This window comes from Arvicanthis niloticus, chromosome 27, assembly GCF_011762505.2.
Source record: "Arvicanthis niloticus isolate mArvNil1 chromosome 27, mArvNil1.pat.X, whole genome shotgun sequence".
Taxonomy (NCBI): Eukaryota; Metazoa; Chordata; class Mammalia; order Rodentia; family Muridae; genus Arvicanthis; species Arvicanthis niloticus.
In genome coordinates this window covers 27,820,053-27,844,091 of record NC_133435.1, presented here as the reverse complement: position 1 = coordinate 27,844,091, position 24,039 = coordinate 27,820,053, and the positions used below count along the sequence as shown (strand labels likewise).

The 24,039-nt window shown below is 42.7% G+C and overlaps 1 protein-coding gene across 1 annotated transcript; it reads left to right on the top strand.

The window, feature by feature from the left end:
* The first annotated feature begins 6,112 nt into the window (after positions 1–6,112).
* On the top strand, positions 6,113–15,381 carry Ccng2 (cyclin G2). Its single transcript, XM_076926467.1, has 8 exons — positions 6,113–6,558; positions 7,360–7,497; positions 7,971–8,108; positions 9,471–9,721; positions 9,950–10,028; positions 10,105–10,203; positions 12,651–12,856; positions 14,192–15,381. The coding sequence occupies exons 2-8, from the start codon at positions 7,360–7,362 to the stop codon at positions 14,313–14,315; spliced, it is 1,035 nt and encodes a 344-aa protein (XP_076782582.1). The 5' UTR covers positions 6,113–6,558; the 3' UTR covers positions 14,316–15,381.
* The last annotated feature ends 8,658 nt before the right edge of the window (positions 15,382–24,039 follow it).

Below are 24,039 nucleotides of genomic sequence, written 5' to 3'. Positions count from 1 at the left end.
CAGGGCCTAGCAAGAGACTCGAAGAATGGAGACAAGACAGAGTGTGTGATCAAGTCCAGTTTCTTGTTTATTGTCTCTCTTCATGTCTCTCTTATTTTCTCTCTCATTGTCTCTACTTTTCTCTCTTGGCTGTCCTTCTTATTGGCTCTCTTCTTTCTGAAGGGAAGTCTGGGGTATTTATACACTTTGTCACGTGCCTTGTAGGCACGTGGTATGCAGGTGTGGATATGACATATGCCTTATAGGCAGGCGTGGATAGCACGCACACCACACGCCTTGCGGGCATGGATACCACGTGTGCCTTGTAGCTGGGGGCACTAAACAGCAAAACAAAATATGTGGAATATCAGAGTGTGCACAGTTGTTGTAGGCTGCTGAAAACCAAGTCTCATGTCAGGGTATATGGCTCGAGATGGCTGCAAAGCTGATAGTTGCTTTCTAGCCGCTTTCTGCTAAAAACCGGCTCCTGACAGAGAGTGACCAGAGAGATGATCCAGCACTTAAGAGTGAATACTGCTTTTTCAGATGACCCAAGTTCAGTTCCCAATACCCAGTAGCTGTAATTCCCAACTACTTGTAAGTTCAACTCTAGGGATTCTTAGATCCTTTTATGATCTCAGCAGGTGTACATGCTTGTGCAAACACACACACACACACACACACACACACACACTTAGTTAAAAATAAATCTTTTTTTTAAAAAGAACAGACATGAAATTAGGAAGGAGACCTAATTGTTGGGGGTATCTGGAGAAAGTTGAATGTGGAGGGAGTGAAAGTAGATTTGATCAAATACTGTATATTAAAACATGTATAAAATTCTCAAAAATATAATAAAAAGTATCATACACACACAGAAAAAAACAGAAAAATTTAGCATAGTAACATTAACTGTGTAGATTTTTTTCTAGGTGATTTTTTGTATATTTTTGTAATGTAATTTTAGTAATTTTATAATTTAAATACATAATTCATTTATAGGAAATAACAATATTTTGACTTAGCCTACCTATATCCAGAATCATCAATTACATAAATCTGTGGGAAGCGTAAGCTCTAGGAAAGAACATTCTGAAGGTGGAACTTCTATCAACATGGACTCTTGGGTAGCTTGGATGGTGCCAGTTTGTTCTTGGGAAGGAAGCAGCTCAGTTTCAAAATGAATGTAAATTTTCAGTTGAAAAGAGAAGACAAAGTCACACAATAGAAGCAGCTTTTTAGAAGTAGCCAAGAAAAGGTTTCTATATGTTTATCTTCTTCTCTTTTCTTTTCATCTTACTAGCAAACCTTGTATGCACGTATGTTTTTGTACAAATCCCACAGTAGTATTGCTTGTTGGCTCATCTCTTTTGTCACTGGCCTCTAAGCTCCCTGAGAAAGTCATTTTGCATCCTTGTTTCTACCAGAGATACACTGTGCCTAGAATAGACCCACATATTTTTATATTAAGTGGAAGGAAAGACACAGAAAACGATTTTAAGATGCAGTAAAGCACATAGCTAGGGACATCTAAATACTTTAAAAGCATGATTTTCATGGATCATGAATACATGAGTTTCTATTATATTTAATGTAAAATATTAAAAGATTATATTCCTATGTCCTCCTAAAACATAGCCAAATGGAATTGGCTATGGATTATATTCAAATCAGATTTCACCTCTTTTTTTCCTCCTTGAACATAAGGATAACTTAGTAAAATAAATAAAAATCATAGGTAGTTAGACCATCTGGATTTGGAAACAGACTATCACTGTCTCCCTAATCAATCTTCTAAATGTCTATCTTTAGACATGGCACATTGGTTCTGTTTCTCTGAATTGTATAAAGGATAGAGATTTTAATTGCTGTAGTTGAGGCTGCTGTCTCACCTCAGGTCAATTTTTATTTTGTTTGTTTGAAAGTCTTTGGGTATTCCTCATCATTTCTTGACTCTAGCTATAAAGATGTTGAGGTGCAGACATAGCACTTACAGCTCAGCCTAGCTGAAACACTAAGCTTCGGGGAGAGTGCACTGTCTCAGAGTAATAAGGTGGAATGATAGAAGAAGACACTCAGCCTCAACCTCAGGCCTACTGCATGCATGGGTGAGCATGTGCACACCACCTACACTGCATGCATGGGTGAGCATGTGTACACCCCTGCACTGCATGCATGGGTGAGCATGTTTACATCCCTACACTGCATGCATGGGTGAGCATGTGTACATCCCTACACTGCATGCATGGGTGAGCATGTGTACATCCCCTACACTGCATGCATGGGTGAGCATGTATACACCACCTACACTGCATGCATGGGTGAGCATGTTTACATCCCTACACTGCATGCATGGGTGAGCATGTGTACACCACCTACACTGCCCCACAACACACTTAAGACATTATGGACTCCTGTTTTGATTGGACACACGTTAGACAAGCACTCTATGACTGACCAGGATTCCAACCCTAAACCTTCCTCCGACATCATCTATAAGTGCTCTAATTAAAGAACTAACAGATAAGATACACAGCAACGGAATATGAAAAAAGGGTGATGAAAATATATGTGTTCAGATATCAAGAACCAGATTTTTTTTTTTTTTTTTTTTTTTTTTTTTTTAATTTGGGAAGGGTGGAAGAAATATTTTGAGGGAAGGGGATGTTCAAGACAGGGCTTCTCTGTGTAGCTCTGGCTGTCCTGCAGCTCACTTTATAGTTCAAGCTGGCCTCAAATTCAGAGATCTGTCTGCCCCTGCCTCCCAAGTGCTGGGATTAAAGGCATATGCCACCATGCTGGGGTATGGAGGGTAATTTTTAAAGCAGTATTATTCCCTTTAAGAGGGAAAGAAGTAAGCTGGGTGTGGTAGGGCACTGAAATCCAGTGCTCAGGGACCTGAGGTGGAAGGAGCTTTTGGGCCCCATTAACTCAGCACTCAGCTCAAGTAATACAGACCTTGTATGAAAAATGAGAGAGGGGAGGGGAAGAGAGAGGGGGAGAAGAAGAGAAAGAAAAAGAAATTCATAGTGGAATTACTACTGGTAGGTTCCTGGATTCTGTGGGAATTAATGAAGAAGAATGAGAAGCCATCTGGAAAAAAAAAATACCAAGGGATTTCTTGGCTGTGTGTTTTTTTGTAATCACGGTGTATGGTAACTAGTTACGACAGAAGGCGAAGCTAATCGATCACAGAATGAGGTGCTGCACTCTACTCATCTGCATTCCGCTAGAGCCACCAGCAAGCCACAAGAAGCTGCCAAGACCACATGTGGAAGTATTCTGGCCGCCAGTCTCATGTAGTAAGTCTCTGCCCACGTCAGCTTTAACATGATTACACAGCCCCAGCCACTATCCATCCGACTGCAAGATCCTAAGAAACCCTGAATTAGGGCGGCCCAGCTAATCCCCAGAGCTTTTAACTCACAACATTTGTTTGGGATTCCATGCACTTTAGCAATAGATAATGGGAACAGTAAAATATGACAACTTTTATAGATTTATAAAATCTATAAATTTACCTAGATTCAGCTCATGCTAAATAAATGCTGACTTCCATATATACTTTTATATTTGTAAATTATTTTTTTTCTCCTTAAGAAAAGCCTCTCCAAATTATAAAATTCCCCCTAGTCTGGTTTTCATCTGTAGTCATAATTTCTTTTTCATAATTAAGGTTGAAAACTAGCTATATGCAATATAGGATTAATAATAAGGATTTGTGAATCCTTAAGGCAATCTTGCTTGCTGGAATTTGAAAAAAAAAACCATTTGGAAAACACTTTAAAATGTTAACAAAATGCACATTTTAAGTTTGCATTCTTTATTCATATCACTTTAAATGTCAACTGCCTTTCCATTTGAGATCTCAACGAGAGGATCTTGTTTTTACAGACAGTGAAACTTCTTTTTGGAATAAGATGACATATTCAACAGACGGCTCCTAAAGAGTTCTCTGCTGAAAGTGGCAACTTTGCATAGCATTGTGATGTCAAGATAAGACAGGAAATATTTGACTTATGTTATGGTTCTTGGAACAAATTAAAAGAGAAAAAAAAAGATCAAAGGAAAAAGGTATACCCTGTAATGTACAGCATTAGAGTCTGGGTCTCTTAAGTGTGACTGTGGAAGCTGATACATATCTTGAGTCTAGTTCCAGCTAGATTGTAGGTAAAGAATGGAGGCCATTGACAGGCTGGGCATCATAGTGAGGCACAGTCTCTTAGAAAGAATATCTGCTTTGGGGTAGATTCACTATTTTGAGATAATCAGCAGGGTTATCCGTTTTCGTTGCCAGCTTCCCACGTCTCACAGCAATCCCCCTGCCTCAAGCTTCCGAGTGCTGGGTCTGCAGACGAGAGCCATCACACTTGGCTGGCTCTCTTGCCTTTTGTCTCATACAGTATGTTATTTATAAAATCTCCTGCCACATTCTTTTCCACTTCCTCTTTCACATCACTTATTTTATAGCCCCGGCTTCTTTTCTACCTTTGCCCATTGGAACACAAAACTCTCCCCAGTCTTCATGTTTGGCACCTAAACTTCTCTCATGCATATCTTATCATTTGGTTGCTTCTTTCTCTCTGTGAATCCTGTTAGCTGAGCTTTTCCCCTGTTGCAAGATGTATGTCTTAATTTTAATCATAGCTCTATTCTCTAAACGAGTCGCCGATGGCTGCGCGCGTTTATTAGCGTGGACTTTCGTCTAGATGTACGTCACTAAAGTAATAATTTAAATAATGCTTAAAAGATCAGCCACACCTTGAATAAAATTGTGTAACCTGTAAATCATTTATAAGCGGTATGCTAATTTTATTTTATGGTCTAAAATCAAGAAGGCCACACCCCTCTGAAACAGGAGTGCTAGCTCTAGCCCTTTGGTGTTCTCTTCCCCTGTCGCTCTGTGCTCCAGATGTCTGAGTCTCGTTCCAGCTAATACACAAAGCCATCTATTTGAGTAATTCTTCAGCTGTTAAAGCTGGACTATGAGCCCTCTAGTAGTTTATAAGGTCCAAAGTGACTTACAGAAAACACACATAAGAGCAGAAAACTCATTTCCAAGAGGCTAGCTGTTTAGAATTCATGAAGGTGCGAAGTTGCTTGTTTGGTAGGAGGTAGAGATCTGAGGAAATAGAAAGTAAAACAAACAAACAAAATCAAAACAACCTAGAGACTTCTCCTACCTCCTGATAGATACTCCACTCCGTGTGAACGTTAGCCCTGCCTAAGGCATCTAGTTGGTTTGATTTTTACTCTGCTTTAGGAGAGGTGTCAGCTTAATAACAACATTAATTATAATAGACAATAAATGATAATTTATGGGCGATCAAGATCCAAGCGGCTGTGGGAGCCTTCATTAAAACCGAAAGCAAACAGGACAACCATAACCTCTAGAAGCACACTATTATACCTATTAGATATTTATCTACCCTCATCAATCTGCAGTTTTTATTGAAAAGTCCCTCCTTTGAACTTTTTATTACAGAAAAAAAAAAAAATTCAAGGTGCACAAATGCATTAACAATTTTGTAACTCGGTCTCTACTACCCACCGCACAATTCAGCTGTGTAACCCACTGGTTGAATCTAGCTTCTTTCCTGAGTCAGATTTATTTATTTTTTTTAGACAAATATCTCGGTAAGCATCTCGAAATGTTATAGCTTCACTGCATATTGCAAAATACACCGGTGGTACAACTAAGAAGCTCAGGACTCCCTTCTGCACCCGTGGAAACTCTGTTATAGAGTTATGTGATTCGGACTTCAGGGGATGTGACCCGAGGCGACAGCATCCGGCCTTGCCTAGACAGAGCTAGAGCTCCTAGGCAGCTGTGGACCCCGGCACGTAACCGAGCGCCACAAATGCCACCCACCCAAGCATGCGCAATCCAGACCCCGGAGTTGCTAAGGCCCCCAAGAAGATAAGAGACTCAGGATATAATGAGAGCCAATCCGAGGACGCAACAGCCAATCGGCCAGCCAATCCAGATTCGAGATTAAATCAAGTACTCAGCAGTCGGCTTGCCCCACCCGTGTCCAATCAGGGAGCCGGCTACTTTGGGCGGACTTTTCAAAACAGCGAAAACAAAACAAATCGGGGGACCTTTAAAAGGTGTGAGGCGTCCAGAAGCGATCTCCTTCCGCTCTCCGACCGGCTCGCTCATCTTTGCTCCCTTCCGGTTCCATCCTGAAATGGGGCTGGAATCCAGATTCCACTCCCGGTCCTAGATCCTGGCTCGGCAATGCCAAGAGGAACAGAAGGGGCTAAGAGAGGCTGAGAACTGAGGCTTGGAGCAGGGACTCTTTTTCAGGATCCACTGAGAAGACCGAGGATCCCTCCGCGCGGAGTCACGCGCGCCGCCCCTTGGGGGCGTCGCAGACTCAAAACAAAAACAAGGGGTTTGTTCAGCTCTGGAGGCTGTGGCGGAGCCGGGAGGAGGTGGAGGTGCAGGGCGGGCGCGGCGCCCCGCTGAGGAGCAGGATGCGGCCGAGGCTGTGAGGTCCGATGCGGCTCTCGGGGCGCCGCTGAGGAGGCTGGTCCCCGAGCTCGGAGACGGGTCCGGACGCCGGGGCCGACACGGTGAGTGGGCCTCCCGGGTGGCTTCGGGTTTCGTGGCTCCGGGTCTGGATCGCGGTTTGCTACCATGGTGGAGTCCCCCAGCCGCAGCCGAGGGACTGACAGGGGCTCCGGGATGTTCTGAGGCCACACGGGGGTTGACAGCCCCGGGGCTTCGCACCGTTACTGAGCCGAAGCATTAGGCTCCTGCTCGGCGCGGGCGTACTGGACTCCCCTGCCCCCCACCCCAAACACCCCCAAGCTAGTGGGCCGCCCTGTCTCGAGTTGCGGTGCTCGTCTAAGCTGCAAAAGCCGAGGGGGTACCTTGGAGGTGGGCTCCCGGGGCGGGGCTCCGAAGCCTCCTCCCAGTTCTTTGTTCAGTCTCGAGACTCCCCCTCCCTTCTCTCCTATTGTGCAACGCCCCGCCCCAGAACCCGCTTCGGTGGCTTCAGTTTTCCGGTCCCCCCGCTTTCCTCTAGGGCCTAGAGTCCAGGCAGAAGTCCCTGCTGTCTGTCCAGGTGATGCGGACAGCAGGGGACATTACGCTCCTTGGACAGTTTTCCTGTTTGTCAAACGCTGTCGGCCACAGAGCTGGTCAGAACTAGCCCTGGCCAGCGGAGGTGACCGAGATCCTTCCCCCATGCCACGCCTCCTTGTCTTTACGGGAGGATTCCCCTGAGGCTGGCCGACGTGACCGATCCCCTCACCCGGTTCTGGCTAGTGTGAGCAGGGCCGCCCCTAGCTGGAGGGATCGCGGCCAACTCTGCTCTTACTCCTTTTATATCCGGATTATATTCTTAATCGCCCGCGGTGTATTTGCTGCAGATGAAGGATTTGGGGGCCGAGCACTTGGCAGGTGGTGAAGGGGTTCAGCTTTTCGGATTGTTGAACTTCTACCTGGAACAAGAACAGAGATACCAACCTCGAGAAAAAGGGCTGACCTTGATGGAGGCTACCCCAGAGGTAAATTGGAGAATTGGTAGGACTTGGGGGAAGGTAACTTTTTGTTTTTCCTCGGTTGAGTCAGTACCAAAGGCTACAAAGTTAAATCTAAAATTGGCCTCCCTGTACTAAGAAAAATCTGAAACCGCACAGGGTTATGCTTTTGTTTTTAGTGAATGGGCGTTTCTTCTGGTGTTGGAAATTCCTAGGGAATATTTTTAATAGGATCTTAAATTATTTTAGAAAACAGAAGCCTCATCAAGAAATCCACATTCTATTGTAACTGCCTGGAATGGGGTAACACTTCACCTTATATTGAGTTGCTAAAGTTCTTCTGTATCTTCTGAAGTTTACAAGCAGTAATTTATCTATTATATCTGAACGTATTCTGATAGCTTTAGGAGGTCAGTGGTGAAAGCTAAAGGAGAGTAGTTTTTGAACTTCTCTATTCCATTCTAAGAAAATAAACTTTGATTCTTGGTTTTTAATTTCAGAATGATAACACTTTGTGTTCAAGACTGAGAAATGCCAAAGTCGAAGATTTAAGAAGTTTAACTAACTTTTTTGGATCTGGCACTGAAACTTTTGTTCTGGCTGTCAATATTTTGGATAGATTCTTGGCCCTTATGAAGGTATTTAATCGCCTTTTATAAAAATCTACATTATATTTTTATATCTTTATTTTAATTTTATTTTTTATTTTTTCTGTGTAGCTCTGACTATTCTGGAACTAGCTCTGTAGACTTGGCTGGCCTCGAACCTCAGAGTTCTGCTTGCCTCTGCCTTCCCCTCCCGAGTTCTAGGGTCAAAAGTGTGTGCTTTCACTTCTGACAAATCGAAATGTTTTCAATGGCCAGTGCCCAGCACAGTCTCTAATACATACAGGGCTCAATAATATTTGTCAAATGAAATGTAATAAAGCCTCCTGATTATAATCAGAATTGTGATCATTCATACTAGAGAGACTGAAAAATTGTATTTCTGCATCTTAAATAAGGTTTTGCTGTACCTCTTAAATGTGTTCTCTTGAAAGACATTACAAAGGAAGACCACTTTGCTTTAAGTACTCAGTATATATGTTTACAGGGGTTTGGGGAGGTGAGAAGAATTTATTAAAATTCACTTTGTGAAAAATACCATAATAACTCTTACAGGCTCATTTATAAAAGTGCCCAAACTGAGAGGAAAGAAGCTAGACTTTTTATAGAAATAAAATACTGCAGGGTGTGTATACGTGTGTGTGTGTGTGTGTGTGTGTGTGTGTGTGTGTGTGTGTGTGACATTTTCATTTGTTATATTTCCCTTGGAGCCTCCATGGTTTGAACTCTGAAGCAGGACAAAGAAGTATAAAGTTATGCTAAAGTTGACCTGCTCCCTTCCCTGTAAGGCCCTTCAGAGCAGGCAGCCACAGTCTTATTAATAGTCAGCAGCAACTGTTAAAAACATGGACATTCTCTGGCCAATAGCATCGCTGTCAGCTGTTGGGTCACTTTTTAGGGCCTTTGCAAAGAAAAGGGCAGCCATCTGTCCAGGGCAGATCTACATATGCCCTCCACCCTGCACGGTTAAGGGGGTGCTTCTGGGCAAGATTACATCACATAATGGTAAAGTTTTATACAAAAAGAGAAGATGCAGAATCTTTATTCAAGCAGAAGATTGTGTGTGGAATGTATTCATGAGTTTGTGTTCAGAGGGTTATTTTGAGGGAAGATGTACTATTCTCAGTTTTACTAAGTCAGAAATACAAACTATAATCCACTGCCAGAAAGCAAGTCTTTGAACCAGCTTTGGGATTTTTTTTAAACCTGCATTTAAATTTAATAAATGCTTATATAGCCTTTTTTTTTTCTTAAGGAGAGATTACAGTGGTCTAAAATGTAAAAATAATTGTGGGTAAAGATGAGTGCATCTAAGAGAAGCAGCATGACATCATTTCAAGCATCTTTTGTTGTCAAGTCAAAGTGCTGATTGGTTCCTTGTGTTATGTTTTCTAGGTGAAACCGAAGCACCTGCCCTGCATTGGAGTCTGCTGCTTTTTGTTGGCAGCCAGACTAGCGGAAGAAGACTGTGATGTTCCCCCCACACCTGACGTGATCCGGATCAGTCAGTGCAAATGCACAGCGTCTGACATTAAACGCATGGAGAAGATCATCTCAGAGAAACTGCACTATGAGCTGGAAGCTACCACTGCCTTAAACTTTTTGCACTTGTACCATGCGATTGTATTTTGTCACACTTCAGAAAGGTGAGTGGGGCTCAGGGAGCAACCCCAGGCTCTCAGCGTGGCTGCCACGAACGGGAAGATTAGATTGCCAAGGAGCAACCCCAGGCTCTCAGCGTGGTTGCCACGAACGGGAAGATTAGATTGCCAACAAATTGATGTTTTACTCTGTTGAGACTGTCAACTTGAGTCCTTAGAAATCAAGTAACTTTTCTGAAGGTTTAACGCATCTTTCTTTTTTGCTTTGTACAGGAAGGAAATTCTGAGCCTCGATAAGCTAGAAGCTCAGCTGAAAGCTTGTAACTGCCGACTTGTCTTCTCAAAAGCAAAAGTGAGTCTGTTTCTTGTTTATATGTCTTACAGATCCTATTTTGATTTTTTTCCTAATGTTTGTTTATTTTTTGTAGCCATCTGTATTAGCTCTGTGCCTTCTCAATTTGGAAATAGAAACGATAAAATCTGTGGAATTGCTGGAAATTCTCCTGCTTGTTAAAAAACATTTGAAGGTAAATATCTTTTTTTTTTTTAAAGTGAGCATCTTTTCTGGTGTTTTGTTTTTTGTTTTTTTGTTTTCTTGTGGTGTCTTAATTACTTTATACAATCCTTTGTGAAATTCTCAGTGTCTTTGTGCATTTTTTCTTATATGTCAGGTGTTAGTTTTTTTGACCCAGACAGTATTAAGCCAGAAGAAACTCTGACTGAGCTTCCTTCTGAGTGTCCTCAACTATGCATTACAGCATACTCTAAGTACACTCATGGGCCAGGTGCCCAAAGGCAGGAGAGCTGGGTGTATTCCCAATGAGTGTTCTCAGCTGTGGAACAGAAAGTGCACTAGATACACTAAGGAGATTGAGGAGAGATTTTTAAAAAGCTCCTTAGGTGGGCCACTTCTGTAAGTTTCTGCAGTCGTGAAAACCAAAACAAAAGCCCAGTGCTTTTCCTTACTTAAACTAATAGTCTGGTTAAGGAAATGTAAAATTTAACATGAAATGGTATGCTTGTTATACTGTGACTTAGCGTTAGATAATGGTGACTATGAAAAGTACTCTGGGGTTATTAGCAAAGAAGTAGGCAGTCCACAGCAGTGTGCTGCCTTGGAGCCTGGACCACCATCTGTGAGAACGAAGGTTTGGGCTGCAAAGGCTTATGCTAAGAAGTGGATAGGCTAAGTAACTTGGGGAAGTCATTTTAGGGTGGACATGCAGGTTGAATATCTGGGCTGCAGTCCCAAGCAGGGTAACTGTATCCATCTCAAAAGGTAGCTTTATAGAAGCCAGGTATGTAGATGAATCAGGGAAATGTGGATAACCATTTCAGTTATCCATGTGACTTTATACAATCCTTTGTGAAATTCTCGATGTGGACTCAAGAGTCCACAGTGGGAGAACTGACTTCATGAAGTTGTGTGTTCTCTCCCTCTCTTCCCTCTCCCCCCCCTCCCTCTCCCCTTCCCCTCTCCCCCTCTCCCTCTCTCCTCCCCCTCTCCCCCTCTCCCTCTCTCCCCCTCTCCCTCTCCCCCCTCTCCCTCTCCCCTCCCCCTCTCCCCCTCTCCCTCTCTCCTCCCCCTCTCCCCCTCTCCCTCTCTCCCCCTCTCCCTCTCCCCCCCTCTCCCTCTCCCCTCCCCCTCTCCCTCTCTCCCTCTCTCCCCCTCTCCCTCTCCCCTCCCCCTCTCCCTCTCTCCCTCTCTCCCCCTCTCCCTCTCCCCCCCTTTCCCTCTCCCCTCCCCCTCTCCCCCCTCCCCCTCTCCCCCTCTCCCCCTCTCCCTCTCTCCCCCTCTCCCTCTCCCCTCCCCCTCTCCCTCTCTCCCTCTCTCCCCCTCTCCCTCTCCCCCCCCTTTCCCTCTCCCCTCCCCCTCTCCCCCTCTCCCCCTCTCCCCCTCTCCCCCTCTCCCCCTCTCCCCCTCTCCCCCTCTCCCCCTCTCCCCCTCTCCCCCTCTCCCCCTCTCCCCCTCTCCCCCTCTCCCCCTCTCCCCCTCTCCCCCTCTCCCCCCTCCCCCTCTCCCTCTCCTTCTCTTTCTCCCCATCTCCCTCTGCCTCCCCCCTAATAACAATAGGATTTGTCCTGAGTTTTGATGAAAGGCCTAATATAATGAGACTTGAAGGAGATCGTTGAGGGCGTGTATATAGAGTGAGGGGGGCCTGGTAGCTACCGTGTTACAAAGAGCTAAGGATATACCCAGCTTCAGTGGAGTACAGAGGCCAGAATGGTGTGAAAAAAATCCATTTTTAAGTCAGATGTGATGGCATACACGTGTAATCCCAGCACCCAGAAGAATGGGGTGGGAGGATTGTGAGCTGGAAGTCAATGTAGTCTACACAGTGAGTGTAAGAACATTGTGGGCTAGGTGAGCCTGTAAAAGAGGAACAAAAGCCTTGTGTTAGCGGAGATGTTATCTTCTGTGTGTCACAGCTTTTTCTCTCTGAACTGGAGCATGGCAGTGATACATGAAACCATCTTCGTGTTTAGTGGAATCAGTCCAAATAGCATTCTCCAGGTGGGGAGGACCTGCCCTTGGGGATTTCTTTTTTTTGATAGTGGTAACTTTAGTTTGTATTTTCTGTCATAATAAAAGTATATATTATAAGCAATTGAAACTGATTTGTTTAAGAAACATTTATTACAGAAAGAAAATAATTTTTATAACTGATGTTTACATTTCTTTTGTTCAGCACCACTAAACAGTGTACTTGGCTTTAGGTCAGTGTTTTCTTAGAATAGGCTTATTTTTGTGTGTGTGTGGATTGATTCCTATGTAAGTAATACTTGAAGTGTTATTTCAACCAGTAGTTTCCATGTTTGGGCTGCATATTACAATGATCTGTAGGATTTTACAGACTCAGCACCCAGGTCAGATTCTCATCTGTTAAATCAGGACACCTGGTATCAGTGTGTGACTTCAAGGGGTAGCAAAGTGTGAGAACCATTGTTAAAACATCTTCATCTTTCTACCCAGATTAGTGACAGTGAATTCTTTTACTGGAGGGAACTGGTTTCTAAATGTCTAGCAGAATATTCTTCTCCTCAATGCTGCAAACCTGATCTGAAGAAGCTGGTTTGGATTGTTTCACGGCGCACTGCGCAAAACCTCCACAACAGCTACTACAGTGTTCCTGAGCTCCCCACTATCCCAGAGGGGGGCTGCTTTGACGGAAGTGAAAGGTAAGCAGGCATCTTTCCACAGACTAAATGTAATGATGGGTTTTGTAAAAAACAAACAAACAAAAAAACCCAAAACAAACAAATAAAAAAAAAAACAACTATAAGGGCCAGCAAGATGTTTCAGCAGATAAGGCTACTTGCTCACAAGCTGGAGTTTGAGCTCCAGAAACTACATGGTGGAAGGAGAACCAACTGCCACAAGTGATTTTTCTCTTCATACACAATGCACCCTTTCCTTCCCTCTTCCCTCCCTGCCACCTGAGATAAGTAAATACATGTAACTGAAAAATTAAAAGAAAATTCCAGAGCATGTATGAAGTGCTGATTTTGATCCCCAACAGTGTTAAACCAGGAATGGACACATCCTTGTAGTCCCAGCACTGGGAGTTGGAAGCAAGAGAGCCAGAAATTCAAGGTCGTCCTGAGCTGTGCATGAGTTCAGCTGTTAAATGTGAGATGCTGTCTCAAAGAGAATAAATAAAATCCCCTGTGGAGAGTTGTAAGAGAAAATCCCTCACAGGGAAGTGGCTTTTCAAGCCAGAAAATTAACTAGTAGTTTTTAAAATAGACAATTTGTAAACCTCACCCAAAGGATACTTTTATATCTTCTCATTTTACTTTAGAGACACAGTTCAGTTATTAAAACAAAAACAATAGAAACGGTATCCAGCCTTTGCTGGTTGGCGTGGAACATAGGAGCCATCATGCAGACTCCACAGAGACATCAGGTTTTGCCAGTACCACCAGTTATTTCTGTAAAGTGAATTTTACTAAATCTGATTGATCTGTGGTATCAGCTAAGGACCAGAAACTTCAGTTTCGTAGTATGTTCTTGCTTTGGTGTTTGAAGGAACCATCGAATGAGCAGTTTTCCATGGAAGACCTTTAAACAGACCACAGTCAACTGCTGGATGCAGATACTCAGGATTCTGCGGTTACTTCTGCTACAGTTAATAGTACAGACATAATAGGTGGCACTAGTGTTGTTAGCTGGACATGGTAGTACAAGGCACTAATCCCAGCATTTGGGAGACAGAAGCAAGAAGATTTCTGTGAGTTCAAGGCCAGCCTGATCCACATAGTGCGTTTCAGGACAGCCAGGGCTACAGATAGAAAAACCCTTGTCTGTGAATGAATGAATGAAAGAATGAAAACTATTGTTAAGAAAAGAATATCTTATAATGAGAATAGATTTGACTTAAAACTCAGTTCAGCTGTGTAAATGATGATTAACTTTTGAGTATAATATTTATGTAAACTGCAGTAGGCTCAGTTTTATTTTGCCTAAAGTTGTGTGTTTTAAGCAATGACACCCTCTTGTCTTTTTTCTTTCAGTGAGGACTCTGGTGAAGACATGAGTTGTGGAGAGGAGAGTCTGAGCAGCTCCCCTCCCAGTGATCAGGACTGCACCTTCTTCTTTGACTTCCAAGTGGCTCAGACACTGTGCTTCCCACCTTAGAGTTCACATGTCTGTGTCAGGGTTTAAAGTGTGTGTATCTGTTTCGAAGCAATACATGGGGGAGTAGGTAGTTTTCTGGTCCAGCCCCCGTCTAGACAGGAATTCGCAGACTGGAATACCTATCTTCTATTTATTATTCAGATCAGATCAGATCTGGCCTGTTTTCATATTTAATCCTAAGCCATCAAATGGGTTAGTGCCTCTTCACAGTACTTTAAACATTGGCACTTTATTCTCCTGTTGACATTTATCTGTGGAGAAGAGGGAAGGTGCTGATACCTTTATTCCTTTTCCGGACTTTCAAAGATGAATATTGTAGCCCATCTGAAACCGTAGAGCCTTCGGGTGTCTTTATTTAACAGACAAGGGCTTCCTTAGCAGGGACAGAGGGCAATCCTTTTGTAGTTTATCTTGGATTTCCTTCTCCCCTGTTCTCAGAACAGAGACTACAGTACTCTTGAGTGTCAAACACCAATTCTGTTTTTCTAATGATGGTGTATTGTCTGATCAGATCCTCTTCATTAAGAATTAGATTGACATGTCTGTGAATTTTAGTTTATAAATGTCTTGAGCTTTCTGCTGAAGCAGAAGTTCCCATCAAGCTAGGATTGTTAGTTGCATCCTTAATACCTAAGTATTGTCAGGCTGTAGCATCATTTTAGTGTTACCTAAAAAGTTCATAATCTGCTAGTTTTGCATGCACCTGTGTGAAAGCAGAACAGGAAGTGGAACCCATATGAGCAGAACAGGAAGTGGAATTGATAAGTGCTGATTGAGCTCATCTCACTTTCTTGTATTAACATATCTGCATGATTACTTTCTAATTGTTTTATAATTCACATTTCATAATGTATTGTATATGGGTGCCAAGATGTGATATGAAGTGAAAGACCTCCAGTGTTTGTAGTGTTAGTTTAAAGCAATTCTGTGTGGTGATATAGCCAATAAGGATGAAGATGTGTACACTCTGGACATGGAAAATTTTGTACAGAGAATTTTTAACTTTATAAACCTATGTGAAAATGTAAATCTTTAAAAATGTACATAAAATACTGTATTTTTTTTACCTTGTGTGTGTGATAATTGGTCAGTGCATGTAAATATAATTTATTGTGTATTCTATATTATACTCAGACATTGATGACTTACTTTTTATTAGTAAGTCAACACCCATTGAGGTGTTTTCCAAAGTGGGTTTTTTTGAATTCAGAATAGGTCATAACTCAAAAATAAAAATATTAATGGATTCTCCTATGGATTCATATTTCAGTTTTAAATTGATTTTTGATAAAATTACTTGGTGCATTTTAATGTGAAGGCTTGAAGCAAAGCTGAAGGATATCATATAGCTTTCTAACTGCTGTCCAGCTCCCTGGGTTGTAGTTGGTCATCAGTTTGGCCCTTACTTTTGGAAATACCAAAGAGGACTCTGGCACTTGAGAATTGACATATCTCTCGGGTGGATTCATATTAAACTTTCAGGAATGGCACATCAGGCATCCAAATGCCTGTTTCTTCACAATGAAAGCCAATGACACAGTAGCAAGTAGACCAGTGTGGTGTACCATGCGATCTCTGGAGTCCTGCTGGGTGAAGAAGTATGTCATGCTTGGTAATGGAGTCCCACTAGTTTCCTAGCACCTTGCTTTTGGTATCTCAAGTTTTTTAGGTTTACTTGTTGGTTTTAGTTTTGATTTGTTTGTTTGTTTGTTTGTTTGTTTTGTTTTGTTTTAGATAAGGTCTTCATACAACCTTGACTGTCTTGAAACTGACGGTGTAGACCAGACTAGCCTTGAACTCAGAACTGCCTGCCCTTACTTCCCAGTTACTGGAATGAAAGATAGGCACCACCACACCTGACCTCTCTTTCAAATTAAAAAATTGCATAGGTTTTTCGTTCTGGATATTGTAGACTTGTTTTGTAGCAAATCAAGCATACTGAGTATAATTTATTTGCTCTCTCTGCCCTGGAGATATGGGCATGACTTCTGTCTTAGTGTTCTATGACTACAGCAACTCTTATAAAGGGCATTTAATTAGGGCTGGCTTACAGTTTTCAGAGGTTCGATCCATTGTTGTCATTGTGGGAAGCATGACATCATACAGGCAGATATGGTACTGGAGAGGGAGCTGAGATTTCAACATCTGGATCTGCAGGCAGCAGAAAGAGTGACATTGGGCCTGGCTTGAGATTCTGAAACCTCAAGTGGTACACCCAGTGACACACTTCCTCCAACAAGGCCACACACTTGAATGGCTACTTCCTGGCGACTAAGCATTTGAGTCTATAGGGACCATTCTTCAAATCACCACAGCTTCCAACCTTCCCAGTGAGGCATCTGTTCTAGGATTACCCTTCTGATTTTGATTTACTGTGAAGTATTTGTGGTCTTTGTAGTCCCTTAGATTGGGTTGCTTTTCTTATTAGATCTGGCTGGGTGCATCTGTCCATGCCTTCTCTTCTATTAGTTTTTGATATATTTAGCATAGACCTCTCCAGTGAGCTTATTATTTACCCTGGCCATTCTGCTGGGAAGTTTCTGATTACTCCTAAACCTTTTCTTCTGTACGTCGATCTCACTGAGTCAGCAGTCTACCTGTTCAAGGTGAAAACCTGGCTAGTATTTTCGCCTCCTGCGTGTTTACTGGGGAGTAACTAGCCTCATTGGAGGATGCCATTCATACTGTTTATATCTCCTTACTGATTCTCCTTTTCTACCACTTGTTTGATATACCCATAAGCAAGTATGTGCACATGTTCACGTGTGCGCGTGTACACACATTGTTCTATAATAGTAGTTACTGTGCTCTTCTTGATATCTTTTATTCTAGGTTTTATTGCTTGGTTGTGGTCTCTAGTTGCTGCCTGTTTAACCTTTTAAGACATGCCAATAAGGACTCACTTGTTCAAAAGGACCCACTCAGTAAGGGAAACCAAGTCTTCTACCCTGAATCTATTGCTGGCTTGTTTTCCCTTGCCATTACTTGGGGCTAAAAAATGTTAAGAAAGCTGGCAAGATGACAAACTGGTAGCTGTGTGGAAGATGGGCTGGAAGTGTGAGCATGCATTGTGTGTGTGTGTGTGTGTGTGTGTTATTACTAGGGGACTCCCAAGCTTGCTGTTATTCAGCCAGACACCCGTTTCAAAGGCATTGAGTCAGACTGAGACCCAAGCATCTGCACACATGACCACAGTGTGAGGAGAGGCTTCCATTTGACCTCATTCTTGATCCACCCCTTTGAGTTAACAAAAGCTTTGGTTCTTTCGGTTTTGATATTGTGGTTTATGGGGTAAGCTGGTGTGTTTTGCTGTTGTGCTGCTGAGGTGTCCTGCTGGGTTCTGGGTCTCTGCCCATCTGACCCTACTTCCACCTCTTGCCCTAGGATGTGAGATTATGTAAGTATTATGTTTTAATAAACCCCCTTGGACTTAACAGAGTTTACATTGAAGTTAATTATATAGATGTTAGCTGCAGAATTCTTAAGGCAAGATAAACTTTCTTGGTCTGTGATCTTCTTTTCTTTAACTCCTGTCATTTAAACACTAGATTGTATCATGAAGTGTCCCCTACATCCTATCTCCCACCACACAGACAAGTTATGTAATACAGGCACTCCACTTCATTTATATATAGAGAGATTAAGACACTCACTTTGTCCTTCCTAGTTTTTTTTTTTTTTTTTTTAAATGGTGAGATTGAATCCAAGATCTTGTACATGCTAGGCAAGCCCTTTATTCTGGAGACTCTGTTGCAAAATTCTTTGGAATACAATTTTCCTGTAAATACTGCAAATAACCAACAACTTACTGTCTGTGCTAGTTAGTAGGTAGTAGATATCAGACTGGTAGTCTCCCAAAGTGGCAACCAGGCACTCTTCCTACCCCTAGCACTGTGATGTTCTTTCTGTCAATGAATGGACCCTCTTTCCCTTTCATTTTGGCTGCTCTTGTGTTGGCTTGTCTCCCTACTTTAGAGTTCAGCAGGAATAGCTTAGTGTATGTGTGAGTCTAGACTTTAAAAAACTGGTAGCTACTCTTTTTGCCTTCTTGGCCCTCCATTTTACCACAAAGGAGTTTGCATTAGGCCTAAAAGACAAGAGACCACATGGAAAGGGTTTTGAGAATGAAATCATCTTGATGTTCTGGGCTTGATGTTCTGGCTGAACACCCCAGATCCTCACTTGCAGATTTCAGGGGAACCCCCACAATTAGTCCTCATCCACCACAGACTCATAAGAAATAAGTCACTTGAAGCCACTGGGCTTTGGGATGGTTTGTTACAGAGGAACAAACAGCTGAGACAAAATATTCATGGCCAGGGTGATTATATGAATGTAAGGTGTTTATTCTTGAAATGGATTTACGTCATTGGTGTTTTACATAATACAGAGTGAACCGTGAACATATGCACTGATTATCTCCTTCTTTGATAAAACCCTTAAGAGATTCTTGGTTTCTTAGCATCCAGTTCGAGCTTCCTTACCATGACTCAGCACCACCCCCACTGGTATGGCTGTTCCCTTCTCAGCCTCCTCCTGGCAGCAGGGAGTTGAGGTTTCCAGCCAACATGATGTTGGCTCCTTTGCTTAGTTTTCACTTCCTTCAGGGGCTCTCTCTCTCTCTCTCTCTCTCTCTCTCTCTCTCTCTCTCTCTCTCTCTCTCTCTCTCTCTCACACACACACACACACACACACACACCACAAACAACTGAAAACCTTGTTGCTGCCTACTTAATTGCTTGAAGAGTCCCTCCTTTGTTTGTGTATTCACTTACTAGATGGATGTCTGAACATCTCCTGTGTGCCAAAAACCAAAGTGAGTGCTTGCTATGGAACACCAAACTCATTCCTATCCTTAGGGAATTTAAGGGTGAAATGCAACAACTTGCAACAAATCCTGACATTTTAAAAGCCTGTGATAACACTTCCTTTCAAGAAATCCTCCCAGAACATCCTGACTCTCCCTTCCTTGTGAGTGCCATGTGTTGTTCTTATAAAACTTAAATTTGTCTTCTCTCAACACTTTTCTGTCCCCTTCCCCTGCTCTCCTCACCTGTCTTTTCCCTGGAGGGCCATTGGTGTCTCTTTTTCTTTGCCGAATGCCCAACACTAGATACGCCATCTGATCTCCACTTTCTCTCCAGCTGCTGCGTTGCTTTATTACAGGTAGCAGGCAACTTTACTGTCCACTTACACCATGGCAAATGTCTGACATGGATTATTTATGCCTTGTCCCAAAGCTATCCGACAAGTCTTGGTACAATTGCATGTTAGAGAAGTCAGGTTCTTTGATATAGCCGTGGTAGGCAGGTCTGTGATCCAAACTCATCTGCCTGCCAGACTCTTAATTTCAGTGCTCAACAGCTGCCCCTAATCAGCAGAACAGTACTGGGAATACCAGTGAAATCAAACTTGCACTCTTTCCGCTCTGTCTTTAAGTGCTTTTGCAGATAGAACGGAAAAGCAGTTAGGATTCTGAGCTAAGGCATCTTTACTTACTCCGGAACCAGAAATGGGATGGTCCAGGGCAATCTAGTACCAAAGCAGTTAGGACTTAAAAGCAGGGATTTCTGTGTTGGTGCTGGGGTTGAATCCAGAGCCAATCCCTTGTTCACTCTGCGCATTCATGCTAATTACTGAGCTCAACCTTAGCCCCAAAGCGAGGAATTTTGATTTGATCCCAGACCCTGTAGCACTTAGGTTTAAGGACCTTTCCAAACACATACCCATTCAGTTTTTACACTGATTTTATAGTTGATGTTTTATTATTATATTCTGGGTCCATGACCTAGAGCAGTTCAGGCTTAGCTAGAGTAGAACTCTGTAGGAACTCTGTCTTGTTAAAGGCTTGCTCACTCTTTACTTATATTCTTATTACCCAACATAGCAATTACCTTTGGAGTATGTCCAGTAATTATTTCACAGGGCTGTGGATTATTCTTTTCCCTTAATTGGGAACTTTTTGTGAGAAGAGATGATATATTCTATTTCCGTTTTCTCCTTCAACCTGCCCAACATAATACTGGGTACAAACATATTCTTGTGTTGATAATTATGCCTGGTCATGTCTTTGCCATTCTTGGTTACAGCTATTCATAGTTTGCAATTTGAGGCATGTAAGGACAAATTCAGCTTCTCCAAAGCCAGTGTTCCAATAGAGCGCATGGGAGGTCCCAGCCCACTGCTCTAGATACTGCCCTGCACTACCTCAAAGGTGAGATGTGAAGACAAGGACCAACTGGCATTAGACTCTAGTAGCTAGAGTGTTCGGTGTCTTGTTAGGTGAAGTGTTGGTGTCTCAGTTTTTTTCTATGTATAACAAAGCTACAGTTATAGTGGCTACTGTCAAAGAGAGTAGAGAGGGAGAGGCACAGCCTACAGCACTCTGAGGAGTTCCCCTAACCTGTTAGGGACTTTGGCTCAAGCCAAACAGATTTGTGGCATAGATGCAGAAAGTTTCACAAATTGGCAGTATGAACTTGAAGTTTAATAAAGATACTTTAATATAAACTTCAGCAAGAGGTTAAGAAAAAGAGGAGTATGCAGAAGACAAGTCAGACATACCTAAGGGCATGGTGTGGGCTTCTCAGAGAAGAGTTTGCAGTGTGTTGAATGACGTTTTAAACATAAATACTAAGCATGGATGTTGGGAGTGGGCAGGTGCTGTTAAGAACAAGAGATGGGACTGGAGAAACGGCTTAGTGGTTAAGAACACTTGTTGCTCTTGCAGAGGACCAAGGCTCAGTTCCCAGCACCTACGTGGTAGCTCACAGTCATCCATAACTCTAGTTCCAGGGGATCCAATGCTCTGTCTGTCTATGTGGGCCTTGCACATGTGTAGTGCACATACCTACATACCTATAGGCAAACACAAACACACACACACACAAACACACTTAGTCTTAAAGAAGCACGTGGGAGAAAAGCTAGTAGTCCTGGGATTTGGATGTCCCAGAAAACGTAAGGATAGAGTCAAGCCGGGGGTGGAAAGAGAATTGGACCCTACCTAATATCATACATGGTTCTATACTATCTACTTTGTTAAGATGTAAACATTTGAAAAAAGATAGATCATGCTTCTTCTCAGAGATACTACTGTCAGCTGGAGCGTTTATCTCTGCCTTTATCGCTCTCTTTCTGTGGTGTGTGTGTGTGTGTGCATGCCACAGCATGCCTGTGGAGATTAGGTGACAACATTCAGGGGTGGATTCTTTCCTTCACCTTTTGGGTTCTGGGGATTAAACTCAGGTTGTCTGGCTTGCAAAGCAAACAAATTTCTCTGCTGAGCCATCTCACCGGTTCTCGTTTTAGTCTGTATGTACATATAAACATTGGAATCCTCTGTCTTTACTTAAGCAGGCTCCTCCTCTGGCTATCCTTCTATATTCTAATTTTCCTGTTTGTATCTATCAGGCCAGTACTCACTATGCAGCTTTGCTTTTAGTATCTGCAGCACACTTGTGTAATCACTTCTTTAGGATACAGTTCTAGAAGCGAAAACTTTGGGCCTACGAGAACACACGTTTAAAAAGTATACGTTTTTGGCCAGCTCTCCCGGAAGCAATACTGTTCCACATCCCTACTGATAGCGAAAGTCAGTGAGTTTCCTGACATTCATGCCAGAGATTTTGAACAGGGATGGGGAGGACGACTCAGAAAAGCAAACAAGCTCGTTAGTTTCCTAAAGGGCCTGGAGGAAGACATCAATGAAAGAGATGGAAGAAAAGAAATACAGGGTCCTGCTTCCAGTCTGGGCCTGAGCACTGAGCAGATCCCGGGCAGCAGCTCTGCCCCCAATCTCACAAAACCCAGAGGAAGCAGGCCTCCCAGGAGCTCTAACCTGGGCAGTATCTTGGGTAAGGAGAAAGCAACACCTACCCCAAACAGGGAGTAACTGGAACCCACTAGGACCCAGGAATTCACTCCTGGCCCTGAGCACTGGTTCCTTCCTGTCTGCACCTGAGCACTGAGCAGATCTTGGGCCCCAGCTCTAATAACCCCAGTAGTAACACCCCCCCCACCCCCCCACCCCCCCCCCACACACAGTTTTGATACAATCAAGATAATAGGAAGGACAGGCTCCAGTCAGAGACAGGGCAGGTAGCACTAAGGAGATCCAGATGACAAAAGGCAAGCACAAGAACATAAGCATCAGTAACCCAGGGTAATTGGCATCATTAGAATCTAGTTCTCCCACACTAGAAAGTCCTGAATTCCCCATATCACTAGGAAATCAAGATTCAGATTTAAAATCACTTCTAATGATGATGATAGAGGACTTTAAGAAGGACATAAATAACACTCTCAAATAATTTGAAGAGAACACAGGTAAACAGGTAGAAGTCCTTAAAGAGGAAACACAAAAATCCCTTAAAGAATTACAAGAGAACACAACCATCAGGTGAAGGAATTGAACAAAACCATCCAGGACATAAAAATGGGAGTAGAAACAATCAAGAAATCACAAAGGGAGACTACCCTGAAGATAGAAAACCTAGGAAAGAAATCAGGAGTCATAGACACAAGCATCACCAACAGAATACAAGAGATAGCAGAGAGAATCTCAGGGGCAGAAGATACCATAGAAAATATCAACACAACTGTCAAAGAAAATGCAAAATTCAAAATGTTCTTAACCCCAAACATCCAGGAAATCCAGAACACAATGAGAAGACCAAACCTAAGGATAATAGGTATAGAAGAGAGTGAAGATTCCCAACTTAAAAGGCCAATAAATATCTTCAACAAAATTATAGAAGAAAACTTCCCTAACCTAGAAAAGCAAGATGCCTATAAACATACAAGAAACCTATAGAATGCTAAATAGACTAGACCAGAAAAGAAATACCTCCTATCACATAATAATCAAAACATCAAATGCACAAAACAAAGAAAGAATATTAAATGCAGTAAGGGAAAAAGGCCAAGTAACATATAAAGTCAGACCTATCAGAATACACCAGACTTCTCATCAGACACTATAAAAGTGAGAAGATGCTGGACAGATGTCATACAGACCCTAAGAGAACACAAATGCCATCCCAGGCTACTATACCCAGTAAAATTCTCAATTACCATAGATGGAGAAACCAAGACATTCCATGACAAAACCAAATTTACACAATATCTTTCTTTCCACAAACCCACACTACAAAGGGTAATTGCGGGAAAGCTCCAATACAAGGAGGGAAATTATACCCTAGAAAGAGCAAGAAAATAATCCTCTAACAACAAATACTAAAGAAGATAGCCACACAAAGATAACTTCATCTCTAATAAAAATAACAGGAGACAACAATCACTGTTCCTTAATATCTCTTAACATCAATGGAGTCAATTCTCTAATTAAAAGACATAGGCTAATGGACTGGATACATAAACAGGACCCAGCATTTTACTGCATACAGGAAACCCACCTCAGTGATAAAGACAGACTCTACCTTAGAGTAAAAGGCTGGAAAACAATTTTCAAGCAAATGGTCCTAAGAAACAAGCTGGAGTAGCCACTCTAAAATCTCCAGCTCGAGAACACAAAGAGAGGGACTCATGGCTCCAACTGTGTAGGTAGTTGAGGGTGGCCTTGCCTGGCATCAGTGGGAATGGATGGCCTTGGTGCCTGAAAGTTTGGATTCCCTAGTGTTGGGGAATTTGAGAGCAGGGAGTTGGGAAAGGAGGATGGTGGGAGCACACCCTCATAGTAATAGGAGGAGAAGGGATGGGATAT

What these genes read in the sequence shown, in the direction of transcription:
- Ccng2 (XM_076926467.1), top strand. Translation starts at nt 7,360, where the DNA reads ATGAAGGATTTGGGGGCCGAGCACTTGGCAGGTGGTGAAGGGGTTCAG. An exon ending in TGATGGAGGCTACCCCAGAG is followed by an intron (nt 7,498 to 7,970) that starts GTAAATTGGAGA and finishes TTTTAATTTCAG; the next exon opens with AATGATAACACTTTGTGTTC. An exon ending in TTGTCTTCTCAAAAGCAAAA is followed by an intron (nt 10,029 to 10,104) that starts GTGAGTCTGTTT and finishes TATTTTTTGTAG; the next exon opens with CCATCTGTATTAGCTCTGTG.